We start from the raw sequence: 13,368 nt of genomic DNA on the forward strand, positions 1-13,368 counted from the left end.
TGCCGATTTGGACCTTTTTGCAGCACTTAGAGGAACTGCTCCAGCTGTCCTACATGTGGGAAGCATAGGCTGTATACAGGAAGTGGACATGGCCCCATACAGGGCCTTAAACCTGCATTCTTTCTAATGGCCAGCAGGGGTCGTGATTATTAACCTTAAGATAACCTTGTGATTGCTAGTTTCAAGTCTTCTTCATGACAGCATGATGTTCATTTTGTGAATCATGATCCCGTTCAGACGGTATAGAGGGTACGCTTAAGGGTGTGGCCACCTGTGTAGATGACAAGTCGCTACCGCAGTGACCTATCAACAGGAATAGCCATGCTTTTGTCCAAATATGGTCTTGTCTGGTTCCAAAAACAAACCAACAGGTGACTCCACGTTGGCTATACTTGTTATAAACATTCTTTGTACACTTGAGGTGGTTTGGGCATCTGATTAGGATGCGTCCTGGGCGCCTACCTTTGGAAGTTTTCCGGGCACGTCCACCTGGGAGGAGACCCCGGGGTAGACCCAGAGCTCGCTGGAGGGATTATATATCCCACCTGGCCTGGGAACGCCTCAGGATCCCCTAGGAGGAGCTGGAAAACATTGCTGGAGAGAGGGAAGTCTGGGTCGCCTTGCTTAGTCTGCTGCCACCGCGACCCGACCCCGGAGAAGAGGAAGAACACGGATCAAACGATGCAGGACTTTTAGACGGGCGACCAGGATTCAAGGTTCTATATGGAACTAAAAGACAATCATGTTACGAATTCAACGCTGGACATGATGTGGTCTCGACCTTCAGACACTTTGGCAGCGAAACAGATGCTACCTTGTGCGTCTCCTAAGTCAGGCGTTTGTATTTGATGACCAGGGATGATGACGCATTAGACACACGTAAGATACAAGATAAACAAAACTCTGCATAATACATCATATAAGTCTGAGAATAAGTTGTCCTGGTTAAATATCTTTCAGTTTAACAGCGTCTGCCGTGTAATCACTTTTTTATCTCTTGATTAGGGACGACTTTCATCCGGCAACAAAAGGTTGTAAAAACCATCAAGGTTTGCTTACAGCGATACTGTAGCACTTCTCCAGATAACAGGAGGAAAGAAAGCCTTTGCAAAGTTACTGCATGGGCACTGCCCAGCACACCCTCGGATCAATTACAATGTAATTACAATAGCAGACAGAAATACAACCTGGGTCTGTGCTCTGTCTGCACTGATAACTGATAGATAAGCACCTGAGGGATGGCTGAGAGAAGCACCTGGCCAGAAACACATCTCAATGCTGTCAATAAATTACTCTGCTGGGACTGTTCTTTCCTGGGTAAGGCTACACGAGCGGCGGCCACCAGCCACATCCCAACCTCCTGAGCAGTCCATCTAGCTGTCCGCTGGGAGAGACGAGTGGGGAAAAAAGCAGCACTTTCAGATACTGCGGTAGAAAAAGGTCTTGCTTTCTACCGTTCCCCCACCACTACACTCTCTCTCCTCTTTCAATGAGCCCTCGGGTAACCTTGCAAGTCGGTGCAATTTCAAAACTCTGATCAACCCTCTCCTTATCGAGAAGCACTCGCAGCTAAAATGTGTGACACTCACGCAGATGTGCCAGTGATCCGCGGTCAGAAGGATGAGTGGAAGAGCGAGTTTCACTGCGGAGAGTGTACAAAGACAAAGAGATCAGCGATAAGACGGAGGAGTGCACCCATATCGACTGCTGTCAGTTAGGAGCATGTTAAGGAGTGTATTAAGGATTAGAGGGGATTAGTCATATCAGATCACTAGAGGGTTATCAGTGGTCGCAGCTCCACAAAGAGCAGCTCCCGGCCGCTCTGAAACAAGCACACCACCGTCCTCGTATAAGTCTTAATATTAACCCAGTAAGTCGGACGATTTATGAGTTTGGAAAAACAATTAAGCCTGTGATTTTTATTAGGAGCTTGATTGAGTGCCTCCTCCTCCCCGATGTCTCGACACTACCAAACTTTACCCCCTCCGGAGAGCAGAGGCCCGCTTCAAATATTACCATGATTTAAGATGCAAAACCAACACACATTAAAACAGCTCAGAGCTTATTCCACGTGCGCTTCCACACAAAACCAATTTAGTTTCCATTGATCGCTTTTCAAGCAATTAGATTTCCATTGATGGAAAAAGTAGAGGCTGCTTGTATGAGATGGGGAGGGTCAGTGGTTGGGCGCTGTGATTTGCACGTTTATTCAGGCCGCTTGACCACCTCCTCTAACCCCCCTGACAGATCCCTGGCTCCCACCCCCCCTCCCTCCCTCCCTCCCCTCCAGCCCCACCACGTCCCCACCTTCCGGACAACAAATAATTCAGCCAGCACGAAAAAATGCCTGGCGTCAGATTATATATCCGTCTTTATTTCCGATATTGCCTCTTTGTTTCTGCAAACTTGGCTGATTTTCTAAATTGTGGAGTATTGACTGTTTCAGAGCCTGACCAAGCGAGTCTGATGTAACACATTGGAGGTAATGATATCCCAGCGACGGGAGAGGCAGTGGCTGGGGCAGCACTGGACGATGGCCAGGCCCTGTAACCATTAGTCTCCTCAGGAGCTGGAGTCTGTTCTGTTCCAGCAACGGCAGGGCTGGAACAGTAACCCAACTCAACCAGTGAAACCACCAGAACCCCTCCCGTGTGCCCCCCGCAGACAGAGATGCCATCAGCAATTACTTCCTTTCATACAGCCAAGGTCATTCCTCGTCTTTCTGGAGAAATCCACAACACGCTTATTCCTAAACTGTCAGGCGGCCAAGGGTTTTTAAAAGGGAGCGATTCCTTATTCAGAATGTGCTGTAAAGGTGAAGGGGTGAGAAGTAGATTCAAGGTATAAAATAGGAACACTGAATGCCATTAATGTGAAAGTAGGGAGTAATTCCCAGCGTGCTCCCAGAGGAAATCCACCTTTCGCCAAAGCCTGGGGATTTTGACAAATGCCTTTCTCAACAGCAGCAAAGGAGACAAATGTTACATTTAAACAGAAATACTTAATTTCCGCTTTTGGTGACTTGCAGCAGATATCATTAATCAACAGAGGCCTACCACGCTCAGTGAGCCTGCTAAGAACCAGATGATCGCCCTCTTCCACTCAATCCATCAAGTATGATTGGAGAAAGAAAAGGTTCAAAAATTTTGAGTTGCACCCACGCAGGAAGAGTAATTACCCTTGTGCCAGTCGCTGAGGTGTTCCCGTGACACCTCGACCCTCTGTTTATCATGCACCAGATTACTCATGGGGTTGTCAGCGCGGCGTGACAGAACCAGCACCTCCACCTATGTTCCCCTCGCTCGCTGCACCCGAGGAAGACAAATATGACGTACGGGTGCCCTGAACTTTTAACGAGCAAACTTATCTCGTGGATCCAGAAAGCATAATGCCCTTCATGTTTGGAGGGAATCTGGGAACACGCGGAGGCCCGCACTTTGAAGGATGGTATCTCTTCTCCATCTTTAAACACCAATCTGTTGATTCCGGTCATTATCTTGCACTGTCACATCAACCAATTGTTATGCCTAAAGGAAATTACTCACTGTCGGCTGTATGATAATATGCATTGAAACGGGTTTTTTAAAGGTGCTATGTGCAGCATTTTGAACATCTATACATCATTGTCAAATTAATTGTGATACATTTGTTTACCTCACTTGTAAATAAATGAGACCATTATAGCCTCCAGCTCATGAAAGTGTTTTCGGTGCTGCTTGGGAAAGTTTCATACGACACTTCCTGGTATTGTTTGTTTCTTTAAAGATTTTCTCCCCGATTGAAGATGAGAAATTGCTAATTAATATTTGATTAATCTGACTCTGTGGAAACGTCTTTGTGTGCACTAACGGAACAGCTCCCTCTTCCTGTTGAATGCTGTAAAACAACTGCAGATAAATGATGGAAATACAGGTAGTTTATTTTATTTAACAACAATTTAAAAGCTCCCTCTGTTCAAATGGAAACTAGTATTTGTATTGCCTTTAAGGTATCAGTATTTTAAAGTTAAAAGCCTTACAGGGATCAAACACATGGTGCTCAGTAAGGTGTTGGGAGATATCTGCAGCAAGAGTATCGCCGACAGTAGCATCCGAAAGACGGCGAAGTGAAGTTAATCAGAAAGAAGATCAAAGCAATGACTGTATATAAAGATGGACAACTCGTCTCCATCTGCTCTCATTGCACAAAATTGAAGCCAAAATACCCCCCGTGATGGGCGCTGCCATCTTGCAATGGTGATGTCATTTGGAGCCAGTAGAGATCGACGGGTGGAGCCATAACCAAAACACATATTAAACTTACCAAAGATCCGACACGTCGGCGTATCTAACATCAGAACAGCTTCTTGTGTCGGTCTGAAGCAAGCAGATATTCATGGTTAAGTTCAATGACTGTAGTGTTAGTGTTAGTTACGCCACATTTGTCAACAGAGCTGTCAATCAGGAGGCCACGCCCCCTTTTTATAGCATCAAATAACTGATTAAAAGTAAACTTGTGATAAAAATGAACACGTGGACATAAATCAGCATGATAAGAACTAACTATAATGACAGAAACCAAGTTTGAGAAAAATGTATTTGACGTGTATTTTGATTTTATAGTTTGACTCATGTCCCATCTGTTAACATGGAGGAGGCGGGCTTTATGAGCTATACTGCAGCCAGTCAGAAAGGGGGCGACAGAGAGGGTTTGGCTTCACTTTTAGGGAGCTGTCATGTCGGCCATCTTTTTATACAGTCTGTGGATCAAAGCAGCATCTAAAGTGCTTAAAATGAATAAAGGCAACAAGAAAGAATTTATGATAATAAGACCACAATCGTGAGGTTCATCGTTAAAGGTTCATGAAATGATTCATAACATGATTTAACGACTCCCTCCACAGTGATTGTGATACCAGGACAGCTGGACAGGACAGTGTAGATAAAAACAAACCACTAACAAGCTGCTGATTATGCACCACAGCCTCTTTAAAACAATGCATGGTTAAACTACAATTCTCACCAAAACTGGAACATTTTCCAAACACAACTTTGACCCGATTTTAACATCTGAAATAAGCAGAACTAAACTCTTCTGTAACGAGGTCAGCGTTCTGCATCGTCCCGCCACTTTGTCCAATGATGCTTATGCGTTAAAATGCAACATGCAGTAGTTTTAATTAAGTTTATCTCGACATCAAAGACGCACAGACTTAGTGTTGCATTGAAAATGTCCGAGCAGGAGGAGAGTCAGACGAGGACGGACGTGCAGAGGCAATAACAGTAAAGCAAACAGGCTGCTGCCTTTGCACCACTGCTTCTTGCCTCCCCAGTGATACATGCCAGAGATAACAGCTTAATTTCAACCTCAGCACTTTTACTGCACTGTCCGAGACATTCACTGCATCAATGTATCAATGTACCGCCATGCTAGTCACTCTCCACTGCGACAACTAACAATTTTTCCATGATGGAAGCTTTCAGAAAGGTGCCACGATTTAGCTCGCACGCAGGCCGCCCTCCTCTGATGGCTTTGGTCTTCGGAGACTCTGCTGGCTGTTTGTTTCTCGGAGAACAGGTCACAGGGCAGACTTTTGATTGAATCCCCCACACTGTGACGAGCGAAGGGGGCGGAATCGTTCTTGATTCTGCTGCAGAGGCTCCTTCCCTCTGAAAAACATTTCCTCCCTCGCTTTGAAAAGCAGCTGCTGGAGCTACTTCAAGTGTCGGAGATAAAAAATGACAACATGAAAAACAAAACAAAACGAGGAGTCTGAGATTCTTTATCTGAAGAGCTCTGCTGACTGAGTCCAGTAAATCACAGCAGAGGAAGAGGAGAAGTTGTTTTTCACATTTAATGAGCACGATCAGATCTTTAAAATGATATATTATGTACTTCTACAAAATCTGCTAAATAAATAGTAAAATACTTCAAAAATGTATCAAGTCTCGCTCTTTAAAAGCTGCATAACTCAGAATCTGAAATGCTCCACTTCAAAGTTTTTCTTTCCTCAATTTTAATCAGTATTTCAAAAAAGAAATGAGGAAGTAGAAACTCCTGAAAACTGAGTCTCCTTGTGTTTTATGGCCACAGCGGTGCCGTGCTTACAGAGAGCGGCTTTATAGAAAGATAATTCTCACACGACTCAGCTGAGAGTCGACATGTCAGGTCCCCGCGCGCTCGTCTCATAAACATATGTGTTTTTGCAAAATTTAATCTGTAAATCTTATAAACTGCAGCTTCACACAAACAAACAGAGCTTGAACCGAGACAATTCTCAAAGCAATTAACGGGTAAATTTAAAATGTGCTAAGAATGATTACACTGGTGCCAAATCCTCCTGTCAATTCACATCCATTCTCGTGCTCCCCGTGAAGCAGGAAACTCTGCGCCACGCTGGCTGGGATTTCCTCTGAAAGCCCCGGATCTGCGAGCGTTGACCCCGCGTGTCACAGGCGGCACGGCGAGCATGCCGGACCGTTATTAACACTGACGTAACGCAGGCCGGACCGCGGCCACCTGGGGTGCCGAGGCCATCGAGAAATCCGGGCACCAGAAGAGATCCACCTTGTCGGGGGCGTCACGGCGACAAATCGGCCACATCACGCATCACCTCCAGCTGCAGGGGGTCGTGGAGGGGCAGCTTTTAAAAGGGCAAACATGAGCAGAATAAAGAAGCTGCTTTGTCGCATGTTTCTCTGTCCTCTATTAAAGGAAATATAAATAACATTTGCTCACAGCTGCCTGGATGCCTGATTTCAAACACAGGAGCACCTTTTTCATGGAACATCTAACTGGGAACGACATGCTCTTTCCGGCGCTCCCCATGCTCACCCTCCTCTGTTATGACAGCGGAGCCTCTCTTAGCTCGTGCATCTTACACATGAGTAATGATCTCACTACTTAAAAATAACACTGCTATCCTACACTTCACGTATAGGAGGGCGGCGGCAGCGCGATGCAGGCATGTCTCCTGTTATCCATAGGGAAGGGCAGAATGAAATGTGCTTTTTATCATGTGCCATGAACGCTCCTCATGCCTTCCCTCCCCCCCTCTCACTCACATCCACGTTGAAAGTCCCGTCACAAAAATATTGGCAAATGTTGTAATTACGTGGCGGGTATCTGCGCCTTACATGGCTGCAGGCTGGGAGCAGTCCCGGGCCTGATATTTCAGCTTTATCATATTTTAGTTTTATTTGAGGATGGTGGCAGCACCGTGCCTCCAGTCAGCCATAATTGAAATGAGGGAAGGAAGATGTAGAGGCTGTGTGCCCCACTCCTTGTAATCAAGCCCTTAGTCCTGTGTGCTTTGCCATTTTTCAAAGTGAAATATCCTCGCAATCTTTGTAGTAATACGCAGCGAGCCCTCTTCATGCCGTAGCCCGTGGGTAATTAGGCATGAGAAAGTGTACTTTTACATGCAGAGGAGAGCCACGCATTAGGAGTGTTGAGGCCACAAACTGGGCCTCAGAAGCTGCAGAATCCACTGGAAGCGTTCGATAAAATTTACAATCACACGCAGAACAACACACGGCTGCTTTGTAACTAATTTATTATTCTTTTTGTGGACGGCGTGACATCAGTATTCAACCGGCGGTGCTGTCTGTTTCCCACGTTCGGCGCACACATGTGAGCGCCGTGTGTCGGGAGGCAAAGAGTGAAAAAGTGAAGCCGGGGGGACCGATGGGGAAGTTGATGTATGATCCCTGGTGGCTGAGCGTGTTTGAAGCGTGGAGCCGGGCAGGTGATTCGGAGGCGCCGGCTCTTTAAACAGCGTAATGAGCCAGAGAGGACGCAGCACCCCCCCCACCCTTCCCCAACCAAACACCACCCCCTCCCCAATCCCTCCGCCCTCCGTCATATCATTCATGTTAAAATGATATGAACAGAATTTGTTACAATTTTAATTTGGTTTCCAAATAAATAAATACAAACAGAACTTTTGGCTCGACTTTAATATTCTGTGTGAGCGCTAACAGGAAATGATCGCCGCTTCCACAGGTTTTTAGCATCTAGCTAATTTAGCTAATTGTTGTGGTTTCAAGGCAAAGCATTTCCAGCGTGCTCATCCCTCTGCAGCAGCAAGTCAGATGCACATGTCAAACAGCAGACAGGAACAGGTGAATGTTGGCTCGTAAAGTTTTGGGAAGTGAATCTCGTTGATGTTTAAAAAACGTTTTCTACAGTCTAAATGTTTCCCAATGTTCAAATGAAGTCTTATTGTCTGTATTTAAACTGTTCAAGGGTTGGTATTAAAGTTATTGTTTTGTGTTTGCGTACATGATGACGCCCTGCTTGCCCTTTACTCCCGTTGTTTTGCAGCGTGTCCTCAGCTCGGCCTCTCTGTGTTTTGCAACACGGCTCCCTGCAGCACGCGCTCACCATCACGTCTGAGGACGCACCAACAGGTACACAGAGGGATGTCAGCGCGTGGGTGTAAAGTGTGACAAACAGAAAGTTAGCACAGACACTAAATGTGTTTGCATTAAATAAGTATGGCCGCCTGAATCCGGTCCTCATGCACAATTTACTGTGTGTCTGTTTGCAGACATATTTCTTGCGATGAAACAAAGGCGAGGGGGCACGCGGGGGAGAGAGACGGGCGACCAGCCGTCTTTGCAGCGTTTCATTGCTGCTGATAATATATAAATGCATGCACACATGGATGCTGCTCGTAAATGAATAAACACATACATCAATTTCAAAATCCAACACATTTGAATTTCAAATGCAGCGGCGCCTTTTCTCCGCTCTTTTTTACGATATGTCTCATTTCTCTTGTGGAGATATAAAAGGAGAGGGCTGAGAGCAGAAATTAGAGGGGTGGGAGAGAACAAATGCGGTATGGAATTTGAGATTATGTATTTGGTTTGTGTGTCTCCCTCCTGTTTAAATCAAACGTGTGGGGGCCGCGTAGCCCTGGGCTTGTTGCCGGTGACAGTTTCAGTGTTTCTAGACGTCTCTCCTCCCCCTTTTCAGGCCTGAATTGAGAAGTGGGGTGGAACGGGGGTGTGGGCTTCTGGCGGAGGGTGAATTAAATAGTCACTCTCTCTCCCTCCCTCTCTCTGTCTTTCTCTCTCTCCCGCACTTTCTCTTTTTTTCAGTGGCGTTTAAAATCAATTCATTCAGTGGACTGCTGACACAGCCCGGCCCAGAGAGCCCAGGATTTATGGCTCCCTCTAATGGGCATGCTCTGAACCAAAGCCCTGCCGTCAGCACAATCCTGCCAGCCACCCGTCCGCCCCACTCCCTCACTCCATCTAGCTTTTAAAGACGCAGGCACCCCTCCTCTTCCTCCCTCTGCTCCTCCTCCTCCTCCTCCCCCCCCTTCCCTCTCTTTCCTCATCACCCCTGTAGTGGTTATCGGAGGGGTCTGGGAAACACTCACGGCCAGGAAAACGTGGAGAGTTTAACAAAACACACACTATGAAAAGGCACTAAATACTGTGTGACACCTGCCACCTTTAGATGAGAGTTAAATGCTTTTATTTATCGTGTAGCAGTGACTGATATGAGGGGAATTATTTGGCATTTTTCACAGGAAGTAGCGTGAAAAAGTATGTCCTTATTTGCCGTCTCTGCCTCCTCGTTAGAACAGGAACTTTATTTTAAAACTTTCAATCTTCGTTAAACTGAGCCCATTAATTCTTTTTGTTTATTAGATATTTATGTGTATAAATGAAACATTTCAAACACCAGAGACAGAAAATAACAAGTAAACTAAGAGGTGAAAGTCCAGCCTCTCCTTCCTCTTCTGACATAACATGACAATGAAGTCTGGTGTCTTTGAGGAGAGCTGTTCTGCTCATAAAGAAGGACCTTGCTGCAACAAAAAGGTCCATCGCTGTCGTGATCCTTTCTCCAGATGCTTCGAATAACAATGTGAGCCTGTCTGTGGCAAAACCAAGAACTTTTCGGGGACGTTGCAGCCATTACGGGCCGCCCCGTGTCTCCACACTTTTAAATCCTGGAGACGATTGTCTCGCAGAGCGCTATCTGTGACATCTCTGCGTGATCATTGAGCGTAACAGCAGCAGGGAGGAAGAGGAGGAAGTGTACGACTCTGTTACCTTCAAAATAAAACTCAGACTTGATGTTGTGTTTAAGTGCTGCGGGCAGAGATTGGATGTTAAATGTTTTCTTATGATTATTAAAAACCCAAGTGATGCTTCCCCGAGCAGTATATAATGTCTCTCTATCCATTACCTCGAGGGGACTACGGTGGAGCTTCCTGAGGTCCTGGGAGTGTATATATATATATTCATATATTCATAACAGAGTCAGTGTCACAGGATCTGAAACAATTTATGGTGCAAGAAGAGAAAAAAGCGTGATTGAAAACACTCGGCTGCGAGCCCAGCCACTGTAAAGATATATAAGGAGGATCATGGCCTGAATGGCGATGACAACATGAAGTCACTCCTGCGAGTCACTTTGAGCGAGTTAGCGAGTCCGTGCGTCTGGCCGAGTGTGTGTCTGTATCATATTTATGTCTGCGATGCGGCTGTGTACACTCAGGGAGGCGCGGCGCGCTGCTGTTGACCCTGTTATATCCTCAGGCAACCTGGCAATTTGCAGACAAATACAGACCTTTACTTCAGCCCCGGAGCCTCCAACGCACATCCTTATCCATATTCCAGCTCCGCTCTGCAGCCTGTCAAGGCGTTATGGGCCCTGAATTAGCCTCCCATTACAGCAGGGCTCCCGCTCCCCCTAAAGTTAACCATAACTGACCATTTGGCGTGGCTTCATTATAAAGCCATGCATGTAAAATCAAGTCATGGTCCCCGGCCGTCACATTCAATTTCAAAATACAATCCCCGCCCCCCCCGACCAGAGTCTCCATCTTTCTCTCTTACTTAAGTTCAAGCCTCTCCTTGTTTCATAAAATATGATCTGATTAAAATAGATTACACACCTTGTTAGCAGAGCGTTTCATATTTGATACAGTGGTGCTTTAAGACGGGCAGCCTCCTCCATGATTCAAAGCGGTTGTGGCCTTGTTCTCTGGCCTATTTGTTTAATAAGCTCTGCTACATCAGTGGGCCTTTTAAGTGAACACAAGCCCCCGCAGCAAAGGCAAAAGATCAATACCCACACCTGTAACAAAAAAAAAAAGAAAAGCAGGAATCACGGCCAAGGATTTTCTTCTTCTCAGGAACATGAGGCGAGATAATCAGCAACAGTCGTACTGTAAACGAAGGAAAACAGGAAGCGGCTTTCATGTGCTGACCTGTAGGGAGAGCTACAGGTCAGCTGTGAAATATTCAGCAGCGATTAGTCGGCCGCGGCTTAAACTGAAGCTCTGCCAACGTCCCGATCATGAGAGACGGCGTTATGCTAATGGGATATTATAAACAGAAGAAGAAAGGAGAAGTCTGTGAGGGCAAATTAATTCATTATAATCCTCACCTCGTCTGCTGACTGATGGAAGACTCCTCGTGTAATCGCTGACGAGGAGGGGAAACCTTCCACCGTATGTGGGAATAATACCGGGTCATATCGTCTCGCAGGGAAAATAATACTCCCTCCATTTAGCGCGAACAAAGTCCATGTAAGAGGGTGAAATGTAATGCCGTGCTTGAGGAACGTAATTATCATTTAGCGAGTCCGTGAGCTGTGTTTGACAGGGCCTGAACTGCGTGAAAAACTCATTTTCATTTTTCTTATTATATCATGATTATATAAACATTCTTAACCAGTGGCCACAGCAGCAGCAAATTATTGCAAATTAGCCCCATATTGCCAGTTTTTTTTCCGCGCAGGCAAATGAACAAGCACTACAACTCCAGTGTTTGTTCCATAAATCAGCCCGACGCCGCACCTGTTGAGAATGTAAATAGCCGAGGCTATTTGATTAAACTCTTACATCAAAACATTTGAAGAGCTCCCTCTCTCTCTCGTTCCGTTGTTTATCCTCCTGTTTTCTTCTCTGCATTAAGTTTGTTCTCTCTCCTCCTACACCCACTGCAAGCGAGCTTCAATGGGCGGTGACGGGGGAGACATAACACCCACCAGCTATACGTGGGGGCACGGGAGGTCCATCATTACCAAGCCGCAGTGGTGATCACGGCAATAATATAGAACTATAACCGAGCAATTAGACTAATGGAAAACGTCCCTATTTCTCCCGGTGTGCTGCAGCGAGATGCGCAGCGTGCCCCGCGGGCCCCCCCTGGAGATGAGGCTGGAGATGTGAAGTGGAGAGGAGGTAATGGCGGAGGCCCATTGATCCTCGCTGCCACCTGCTATATGGCTCCGCCGAGGACGGGAGGGGAGGCAGAGGACTCCATCTGGGGAGAGATCACGCCGGCTCCTGGGCTCTCAGGCATATGGATAAGAGTCTTTCTCTAGTCTTCCGCTACTTAACCAGCACACATTAGCACAATATGGCCGGATAGGGGAGAGTAAGGCGTGCATACATACAGGCTATATTACAGCCGGGATGCATCCACAGCGAGAGGGCGTGAAGCCGTTTCCTCCGACTCCGGAGCTCCTCGTGCGAAGCCGGGCGAGAACCGGAGCGCTCCGGAAATCTGAGAGCAACTTTCAAACGGACCGAGAGGAGATGAATCACGCAACATCTACCTACACGGTTAACTGACACAGGCCTCCAGCAGACTTCTGACTGTCAGGAGCAAAGGCCGAGAGCGTGACACGATGGTGAGGTCCAGAAGTCAGTGTTTCTCTACATCTGAGCGGATAAATACAGAACTTCTCTGGTTGTTTCTGGTTCTTCTGTCGATTCTCACAGGAAAATCATTGAGTTAAATTAAGGAGAGAGTAGGCCGTGCAGTTACAGATCATGCCTTGTTTTAAATCTTCACCTTGTTTTAATAGTTCTTAATGAGGTTTGGGAGTTATGTTAGATATTGTCGGGAAAGATTTTAATTCTTCTTCTGTGTTTGTGCATCGTAAAACAAAACAAATTCACGGACCAAACTTTTCCACTTGGATGTATAAGACACCTGCAGACAGACAGGCACATCAGTGCACGCCACACGGTCATCAGGGGCTAGAAGGGGTGTGTGGAGAGGCTTACCTGCCCAGCTGGGGGTCTCCATGTACAGGTAAAGCCGGTGGGGCTGAAGCTGGGTCACTCGACTCGCTGCTGCTGCCACAGGTGCTGAAGAACCCTGCAGAGAGGAGGGAATACAGCTCACGTTAGAAAGTGCAGCCGTTACCTGGTGTTCAAAGGGACGGTTAGACATTTGAGAACTTAATTAGAATTATTTTAAGTTAAAGAGGAGAAGGGGGTCAAAGTCGTCTCATGTCTACATGTGAAGAATAAAGCTGTGGTTTGTCTGGCTGAGCACACAGACAGGGAGAAACCTGCAGCCTGCCTCGGTCAGAGGACGTACCTCATCCTGCACACAAAGAACATAT

At 46.5% G+C, this 13,368-nt stretch overlaps 1 protein-coding gene across 7 annotated transcripts in view; it reads right to left on the reverse strand.

Annotated features, from left to right (window-relative positions):
• LOC138604300 (RNA binding protein fox-1 homolog 3-like) overlaps window positions 1–13,368 on the reverse strand; it is a 420,599-nt gene that overhangs the window by 192,712 nt on the left and 214,519 nt on the right. For all 7 annotated transcript variants that reach the window (XM_069676201.1, XM_069676202.1, XM_069676203.1 and 4 more), the window contains one exon: window positions 13,025–13,118. In XM_069676201.1, the coding sequence (XP_069532302.1) occupies window positions 13,025–13,046 (22 nt within the window). In that variant the 5' untranslated portion in view covers window positions 13,047–13,118. The remainder of the gene's footprint in view (window positions 1–13,024; window positions 13,119–13,368) is intronic.

Source organism: Semicossyphus pulcher, unplaced genomic scaffold, assembly GCF_022749685.1.
Source record: "Semicossyphus pulcher isolate SPU_LCO1_2020_fin unplaced genomic scaffold, fSemPul1.0.p SCAF_25, whole genome shotgun sequence".
NCBI lineage: Eukaryota > Metazoa > Chordata > Actinopteri > Labriformes > Labridae > Semicossyphus > Semicossyphus pulcher.